Raw genomic sequence first — 9,522 nt, 5'->3', positions numbered from 1 at the left:
TAGTTGTAAATAACCTTTTAATTTGAAACCAAGGCATTTGCTAGTCTGTTGACCTAGCTGCTGCTCTGTTTGGCAGCCAGTCTCTTGTCTCTCTCCTCAGCAATGGTCAGGCGGATACCCTTTCCACGAGGCAGGGACACCCATGGCTTGTTGCCCTGATGACAGACACAGAATTACAACTTTAGACTTGTAATAAGGAAAGACATGTTACCAAAAAACATTTAAATTACCATGTGACACACAATCAGCTTCCAAATCCTCAAGTCTTAATTTAAGCACTGTTTGAGCATATACTGCTTGCTAATAGTCTATATTAAACATTGCACAGGAATCCTGCACTCACCTTGCCGATGACGAAGATGTTGGAGAGCCTGGTGGCAAAGCTGTTACCAGTGCTGTCTTTAACATGCACCACATCAAAAGACCCAGGATGCTTCTCTCTATTGGTGATCACACCAATACGCCCCAAGTTAGCACCTCCGATCACCATGCACATGTTGCCTATTTACACACAGGAAGAGTCAATAAGTGATGTGCAATTCACAAGTATGACAAAACTTTAAGACAATACGCTCACCGACCTGTCTCAAATTTGATGAAATCTGTGATTTTGCCTGTGTCCAGGTCAATGCGGATGGTGTCGTTGACCTTGATCAGAGGATCAGGGTAACGGATGGTGCGGGCGTCGTGGGTCACCAGATGTGGGATTCCCTTTGTGCCGACGAGGATCTTCCTCACCTTGCACAATTTGTACTAAAAGCAGAAATAAAGTATTAGCTCAAAAAAAACAACAACACTGATGTACACTGTTCTACCATCCATTATTTGGCATGTATTTCACAAGACTATCAAGCTCACCTTGGCCTCCTCGTTTGTGATGCGGTGAACTGTAAAGCGTCCCTTAACATCATAGATCAGCCTGAAGTTCTCGCCGGTTTTCTCAATGCTGACCACATCTGAAAGCACGACAGAACACCACTTTATCAACACATGGCCATCAGACCACCACCTCAGCTTATGTTTTATAACAGCCTGCCGTATCACCTGAGGTGGAAAATCAGTCACAGCAGATTAATATCCTGTTGGCACCTACTAGGCAAGTATGGGTGCACAGTGGAAACGCTACGAGAAGGAGAGTGTTGTGACAACACTGAAGGATTAGTCACTCAATGTGACGATTGCGGTTCAACCATCTGGTAAGATTCAGCTCACATGCTCAATTGAGAGCACCAGAGCAGAGACTCACATCGGCTCATTGTATTGATTGCAATACACAAGACATCCATGTGACCGAATAATAAACCTTACATCTCTAAAAAAAAAAAAAAAAAGTGACATGAGCAATGAAGCAAAAACTCTACATTTCAGGTATAGCAGGGGTTCTCAACCCTGGTCCCGGAGGTCCAATGTCCTGTAGAGTTTTGCTCCAACCTTAATTCAAACTCACCTGCCTGTAGCTTACTAGAAATCTTGAGCAGCTTAATTAGCAGATTCAGGTGCGTTTGATTGGGTTTGGAGTTAAGATTTGCAGGAGAGTGGGAGAGATTTGCAGGGTTGAGAAAAAGCCTGTCCTAAATGATTCAGATACAGGGTTTCATCAGGCAAAACGCTATGCTTGAATATTTAGCTCTTAAAAAGACGCCCACTAGTGATGTTAGGTTCCTGAACGAATCGTTCTTTTAAGCCGTTCAAATCAAAGTTTAGTTCCAGGTTGATGATGCAGGATACATGACTACTATTCTTAAAGAATATTTAGTTAAAACCTTATTTTTTTACAACAGTTCATTGTGCAAGCAGATTCTATATTAAGGTTATCATTAGACTGGTTAATTCTTTATACTGTAGACATGTAGTTTGTGCATCAGTGTCTAATGTGGGCTGTAGGTGCAAAACCTTTAGGAATGTAATTAGTAATGCATTATTTGAATGTTTCCATAGCTGTTGACAAATGACTATATAAATGTTTACAGATAAATGGCACTGACTGTCTCTTTCCTGTCACATTGTTTCTTCAATGAATCTGCTTTTTGAACCGGTTCAATGAGCCAAACTGTCCAATAAGAACCAGTTTGTGAAAAAGAATTAGACTTTGCATCGCTAACACCCACTTTCTTATACCGTCTTAGCCCACCACAGTCCAATTAGTTTCACCACAAAACCTCTTTTAGTGCTCTCTTGAAGTTTAGCATACAGTAGTCCAGTGGTTTTCAAACTGGTCGTATCACCAGCTAACTAGGAAAGAGCTCCATGAACTCAAATGAGTGTCAGATAACGGAGACATACAAAATGAGCAGAGCAGTGGGTCCCGAGGAACAGGATTGAAAACAACTGCAGTAGTCAACATTTGAAGAGTACCAGAACCTTTAAGCTGTCAGACAACCAAAATGCATTCTTGTTTGATGGACATTCAACGATCCACTTCAAGTGTTGACTACTATAGAGTGCTGTGCTGCATGTTTCAGTGGTACAACGTTTATATGCACAGCTCATGACCCAACTTTCTCTGCATCATGGTTTACAGTAAATGCAGGATCGCAGATGACTACCAGTTCACTAGAGACGAGTGCAGCAAGACTCACCCATGAAGCCAGTGGGGTACGTGACGTCGGTGCGGACCTTGCCATCGATCTTGATGAACCTCTGCATGCAGATCTTTTTGACCTCATCTCCGGTCAGAGCGTACTTGAGACGGTTCCTCAGGAAGATGATGAGGGGCAGGCACTCCCTCAGTTTGTGGGGACCGGTGGAGGGACGAGGAGCCTACGCAAACCAAACAAATCCATTCACTGCCATACAACATCACCTTACTTTGTTTTAAGCATTATTTCCTGTTAGCAGAAGCAACTCGGTCAATGTACATAACACTCTTTTGCATTGAGCAGGTGATATTGTTTCTTAACCAAATGTGGTTAAGACTTCTAGATGAGGAAATTAACAAAACACAAAAGTCACTGAATGCATCTTTAAGAAAATAAAGCTCCACTTACAAACACTCCAGTGAGTTTGTCCAGCATCCAGTGTTTAGGAGCTGCGACGCGCTTCAGATGCTTCTTCGGTCCACGGGCCTAAACATAAAAATAGAAACTATTCAATTCGATAATAGAACTCGGCCTCTTTCAGTGCAGCTAAAGAGCGGACAAACGCACTACACAGCGCTCTGCAACAAGAGCACAAGCTCGACCAGACGAGGCCTGCGGCTTATTTCTTGTCATTTAAATACACAGAAGGCAAAGAGCGCCATTTAAACAACGCCAGCTTCATTTTCAAGTTAATTTCATACTCATTTAAAATGATGTTATTAAAAATCACAGAATTAGTTAAAAAACACACTACACCCTCAAACGCCAGAGCGCGTCCCCTTTACCGCTGAGCGGTTGAGCGAAGCATTTTCCGCTAACCTTTTAAACATCACATCTGCGCTTTTTCATGACAATTTGTGTACTTTTCACCTTTAATGGGGTAAAAGCGCATTATTTGGAACACCAATGGAAAACTCGGCTCTTTAAAACGTTGATGATTGTGGATTATTTTGGGAGGCTATCACGAATGAAATGCACTCACCATGTTGGAGTCTGCGGAAAAGGACCAGCCACTTCCTGTCAGCGGAAGATAAGCTGAGCTACGGGCGCCGGCGAGGGACAAACCACGCTGCCGCTATCAGCCGCGCGCGCGCCTGCCATCAAGCGGGGAGCTGTGTGATCACTCCTCAAACACACGTGCTCTTTTACTCAATGTTTTCTTGATTCTTTTTAAAATCGTGTACGTTGTAAGTGCGTGTTTCTTCATGAACGGGGCTTTTGGGTCATTCCTGGTTTATTCTTTACACCAGGCCTTACTCCTCGTGATGTATTGCTGTTTTCGCTGCTTTTAAACTAATTCTACTACTTAGGTGCTGTGAAAATTTTTAAATAAGTCATTACAGTGGTTACTTTATTTTGTCCTCTTTCTGTGATCAAAATAGTTCAAATTAAACGCTCGTCAGTATTATTTACAATTATATATTTTGGATTTTTTTTTTTCATGTGCCCTAAAACGTATTTTAGGCAATTCCTCGAATGTCATGAATAACAGGATTAGCAGTTAATTTAATAAATTTGTTTTGTAGTAGCCTATCAGTAGTAGTACCTATAATTTTTTTGTTTGTTTTTATTAACAACCAGTAACTAACATGTTTTGTTTGTGTGTTTTGGGGGTTTTCAGACTTCATGTAGGCCTACTTGTTCACCAAGGGGAAAATAGTGTTAGTAGTTCAGATGAAAGTCTGTAAAATAATGAAATAAATAAATCTCTTATTGTTTAGGATAGGATAAAGAGGGCTGTGTTACTGAGAGCAGATGAAGGCTAGTCCTCTTCCGGTCACCATATAACCGCTTGAACACTTAACTATCCTGTAGCATGTCTGAGGACAATTAAAGGCACTGTTTTCCTCTTCTTACTCATTGACATTTAAGCATCCCATATATAAATAGATATCAACTGATCTGTTGATATTTCTACATTAGCTAGAAGGGATTGTGTATTTAAGCCGGCCGCTAGATGGCAGCATTAACCAGTTAGTCATCTTTCACTGTCTAGCGTCTCGTCTCTACATGATCGCTGGTTTTAATTATCATTAAAAGGTTTTTCCGAATTTAGCTTTGTCCAGCAATTGGTTTATCTACTCAAGATAATATTAGCTTATTTGTTGGCAATTGGAAATTACATTTTAATATAAAATACTTAAGTTTTGTTTTTAAGCCAGCACTCGTGCACTATTAACTATTAAACCATGAAGGGTGTAAAAATCATGAGATGCGTTTCTCGTTCAGTTCAAGTGATTTTATTGGAAAGAAAAAGACAAAGACTTGCGCTTTGTAACTTTATTTTCTCAAGTTCGGGAAAAAAAAAAACTGAAAAGTACACACTTTTAAATATAATAGGCGATAGCTCTCTTACGTAGAAAAATAAATGGAAGAAAAGTGCTAAACGAAAAATCTTTGATTAAGTTTCAGTAAGTCACCGATTTCAAAAACAGTAAATAAAATTTAAAAAGACAGAATATATCCTCTCTCAACACAGAAAGTCAACGGGTAAATTGAATGCATTTTAGGCATGTAAAAGGTCTAGCAAATCTGTGGACTTTGGAGAAAACCTGCACAGACCTAAATTACAATTAACTTGTTTTATTCGTAAAGTCTACAAGACCCAAAAACAAAAAGAGAGAACGGAACTGAATTAGTACATTTGAATTTAAAGAGGGGGAAAACAGTCAGCAGGCAATTTTAATTAAGTGCATGAACCAATTATCTCAAAACAAAACATAAAAATAAGGCCATCAGGCCACACAGCCTGAATTGTGGGGTAAACAGACACGTCTCATTAATATATTTAATCGTGGAAAACGTTCGGCCAGGTCGAGTTCCTTTGTGCCCAGCGATGCTTGCGATGACACGGCTTCTCGAGGGAATCTCTTGAATGATGGAGAGGCTCCGCGGAGCGCACCAATTTCTCAATCACCTTCCGTTACACACTTGTAATACCATCCGGCCGTTTGTGCAGACGGGCTGGAAGTCAGAGCAACGGCAGCCGGAGACCTCTGCGTCTCTTCTTCCGCCGACCTCTCAGTGAGGCACCTTTTCAAATCCATTCCACTTATCACGATGTGGATTCTTTAAGGGTGTGAACGAGTTTTGTAAAGGCATGGGGAAAACGTCTTAAGGACGGCCATTTAGGTCTGCGGCCTAGTCCTCTGGCTTCTGAAATTCCTCCTCCCCAAACGGAAGTCTATATCTCGCATAAAGGAGGAAACCAACATTAATCTGCTCTCCAAAACCGTAACAGTTCATATCTGACAGTTAAAGTTTCTCTTCATAGGCTCATTTAATTTGCCATTATTTGGACGCTTTGATTTCGAAGGCTGAGGGGTGTTTGGTAGCATGCGAGCGTCAGCAGCCGGCTGGCACGTCCGCGATGAAGTCAAACTCGTTCTGACCCAGCCATAGCTCCGGAAGCTCATTGGCGCGGTCCAAACCCAGCTCCACCACGAGCGACATCAGAACTTCCTCGTCGACCGGATCGGAATCAATGATCCCAGGAGCCTGCGAAGCCCCGGGGGCGGTCATCTGTCCCGGGCCCAGCATGCTGGCCCCGTACCCTCTACCGGGTCCGGTCGGGGCTGCGGTGGACAGATTCTGATAGTGGCTGTTGAGTTTCTGGAGCTGCATGGAGGCTATGAGGTGCTGGCCGGACTGCAGGCAGAAAGGCTGGGGTTTTCCCAGCACGGGAGAGCTGGGGTGGAGGGCGGCAGAGGGGAACTGAGGGCTCGTCTTGCCTGAACCAGAGTAGTGCAGCAGAGAGAGAGAGTCACGATCCTTCATGGTGGCACTAGAACGCAGGAGGCTCATTGGTTGGACACACCTGAAGGAAAAGAAGACAGTAGCGTGAAAGTCTCTTCAAAACGTTTGGAAAGATGGCTGGAATACATTACACGATTTTTGGGGGGGGAATCGGAACCGATTTTAAAATATTACGCTTCATAAGATGTTCGAACTAGATGTCACGAACGACTGAGGGTCACACGCTACCAGACTTTCAAGTCATTGCGAACACAAACTGAAATGCGTGCCTCACTGCGAGGAGTCAAATGAAAACAATGCGTTTTAAAATCAGCTCAAACGATAAAACATTTTTGATGTCCTCCGACTCTACGGATTCATAGCCTGAGGCTACAAAACATCTGCGTCCATCACACAAGTCACTTTGAATCGTAAACTTGCATTGACGGTCCAAGCGAAAAAAAATCTGCAGTGCATTCCAGGCTAAAACGATAAAAGAATATTGTGCGAACTGTGCCTCGAACGGAGATCACAAGGCAAGCGTTTATCAATGGATCAGAAGGGCAGCGAGTCATATGACTTTCCAAGACTATTTGTAGAGATGAACCATTCATAATCCCTCAGATGTAGGGTTAATTATGGAGTACGTGACGGCGTCCTGTGACTCCATATCCTCCTGCGTCTCACATGTGCTCGCACACGCGGAGGACAAGTAATGAGGCACTTAATCATACGTGCTGCCCCACTCTCCTCAATCCCCACTTAAAGCCATTCTTTAGGGGAAAGGCATAATTGCTGAAAGCTGGCATGCAGCTGCAGTGGAGCTCCAGCAACGAGCGGCACACAGGCTCATCTCAGACACTGACAGCTGTAGGGCATTCATCTCCAGATCTTTGTGTTCAGCTCGTTGTATTCATTATTCACGGCCTGGAAGCGGTCACATATAACACGATGAGATCTACAACTTAATTAGACCAAGACAAATGTAAAAAGCTAACTTTGTGGTTATCTGCAAAGACTTCAGACTCTTGCAATGTCCTGCGGGAAAAGCATAACGTTGACCTAGTTGCCTAAAATAATATTTTAAAAGTTGCCATTCAAACTGATGACTTTTTTTTTTTTTTTTTTCCAAGTGTCACAATCTGTGTGGTGCAGAACAGATATCTTATTTCTTACTATCACTAGTCGGGGAGATGTTGTGGGTTAGTGGTGTCAGTTAAACAGTCAATTATGACACGAACAAGATTACAGCATTAGTTGGTGACATTCAACTGACTTAAACACAGCTGACTTACAACCACTGACTGGATTAGACCCAAAACAGAGCCATATAAATATCCGTATTTAGTATTCAAGAGAGAGTGTGCAATATGTATTCTATAAACGAAAATGATAAAAGGACATATTTCTGCATAGGCTAATTGTTTTCTTGCGCAATTTAAACAACATTAAAAGTTTTAATAACGCAGTTTAAATTTATATAAGATTGGCATTTGCGTGTAAGCTGAAAAATATTTAAATACTGAATACAATACAGTAAATTAAATTGTTATATAACTTACCTTTATAGGAGAAACGGGTTCGTGTTGAGAATCCAGTATGACTAAAGAAGAAGACTTTGTAACATTTACAGAAACGACTATGCGCTGAGAACGCGCTGCAGGGAGACTAGCGCTGAAACAGGCTGCTGTTGTATTTGGCGAAAGCGGACACTCAGTAGACTCTGGACGAGGAGTTGCAGAAATGTTACCCGTCCTGCTGCAGGAGAGCACCCTCAATGAACTGTTACTGAATCAAAGGCATTAGCCTAAATACACACACTCGACGCTCTCAAGAGGACTCGGGGTCCGCTCGAAAACACGGCACGGATCCTCCGCGGAACCGGACTGCGACAAGCCCGACGGCCGATGAAGAATAAGCGCTAAGTGAAATTGCAGCACGTGAAGGATTATTAACGCCAGTATTAATATTCTCTCATTTACTCACCACACCTATATTTTTATTATCTGGGATACAAAACCATAAAACTATAAATAGCCTAAAAGTGGCACATATTACTCCCATCTGCGGCAAAATGATGTCAAGAGACTTCATTTTGAATCGAGATTTGAATCTGAGAATATTTAATTTGAATGGCCTAGCAATATTTAGCTTTAAAGTGTTCGTGGGAACTGAAATGTGTTTTACGTGTCGTCGAAGTATCCTTACGACATATAAACGAAAACGGGCTCCGTGTGCCAGACTGGACTTCGATCCGCGTTTTCTGTTTACTCTCATAAAGACGCGCTCAATATTCGGACATGCACCTCAATCACTGTCGCAATAATTGCTCACTTAATAATCATCTATCATAGACACGCCGCAGACCGTAAAATATAGTTTATATACAATAAGTCCTGGCCGAGCCGCACAGCTGCTCTAAACACAACATGTTTTGTTTTTCTTCTGATCACTTTCACACAAAAAACTGCTGCGAAATCTATAACGAACGGCCACGAGGAGAATTTGTCACGTGTGTTATTCTTCACCGAATCAGAAAGTAAACCGATCCGCGTCGATTAAAACCCGTTTACACCGAAACCGGTGCGAGCTACGTCTAACATACGTAGCGCTGCTCGTCTCAGCGTTGACTAAAAACGAGATGCAGCCAAACGGCTTTCTTTTCCGTTTTAACGGCTTTAAAGGCCGCATCTGTCGTCATTCACGAAGGCACTTCACATGGAGATTAGGAGGGAAGTGACGGGTAATGGAGCAGGGATTCGCTTTACTCCTGTGGGAAACGTTATGCAAATGAAGACAAACGGTTTTGACATGCCCTTTGTTTGTCACAACTCAAGAACGAATGTCATAAAGGACACTTTTGTATAGAATAATGGGTCGCGCTCCTCAAATCCTTATTTCAGTCCGGTGCTGCCGACAAAAAACTCTGTATAAATCTGTCAGTGATCAATGGGGTGAATAGAAGATCAGTCGGAGTGAAAGGTTGAACACGTCGTCAGGGCAGACAGGCGAACGCTTTGCATAAAATTCGTTGGGATGTCAAACATAAGACTATCACTGGATGAGCAGGTGCCAGGAGAAACGTGTACTAGTCCGGGTACGAGACGAGCAACAACTTTTTCAGGCGGTTTATGAGTCAACAAAGAAGCTGGAAGAGGGGGAAGCCTATACACCTCGCTTTGAACACTTTGAGCCTGCAACGGTTAAC

At 42.5% G+C, this 9,522-nt stretch overlaps 2 protein-coding genes across 2 annotated transcripts; both read right to left on the bottom strand.

Moving 5' to 3' along the window:
* On the bottom strand, positions 1 to 3,639 carry rps4x (ribosomal protein S4 X-linked). The gene is made up of 7 exons (XM_043245795.1): positions 3,562 to 3,639; positions 2,988 to 3,065; positions 2,580 to 2,760; positions 859 to 956; positions 582 to 753; positions 344 to 501; positions 1 to 155 (listed from the first exon to the last, which is right to left on the bottom strand). The coding sequence occupies exons 1-7, from the start codon at positions 3,562 to 3,564 to the stop codon at positions 54 to 56; spliced, it is 792 nt and encodes a 263-aa protein (XP_043101730.1). The 5' UTR covers positions 3,565 to 3,639; the 3' UTR covers positions 1 to 53.
* A 1,620-nt stretch (positions 3,640 to 5,259) lies between these two features.
* cited1 (Cbp/p300-interacting transactivator, with Glu/Asp-rich carboxy-terminal domain, 1) lies at positions 5,260 to 8,245 on the bottom strand. Its single transcript, XM_043243114.1, has 2 exons — positions 7,877 to 8,245; positions 5,260 to 6,396 (listed from the first exon to the last, which is right to left on the bottom strand). The coding sequence occupies exon 2, from the start codon at positions 6,381 to 6,383 to the stop codon at positions 5,925 to 5,927; it is 459 nt and encodes a 152-aa protein (XP_043099049.1). The 5' UTR covers positions 6,384 to 6,396; positions 7,877 to 8,245; the 3' UTR covers positions 5,260 to 5,924.
* Between the last annotated feature and the right edge of the window lie 1,277 nt (positions 8,246 to 9,522).

Source organism: Puntigrus tetrazona, chromosome 7 (assembly GCF_018831695.1).
Source record: "Puntigrus tetrazona isolate hp1 chromosome 7, ASM1883169v1, whole genome shotgun sequence".
In the NCBI taxonomy this organism is placed as follows: domain Eukaryota; kingdom Metazoa; phylum Chordata; class Actinopteri; order Cypriniformes; family Cyprinidae; genus Puntigrus; species Puntigrus tetrazona.
Note: the sequence above shows the minus strand (reverse complement) of the source record. Positions and strands in the feature narration are given on the sequence as shown.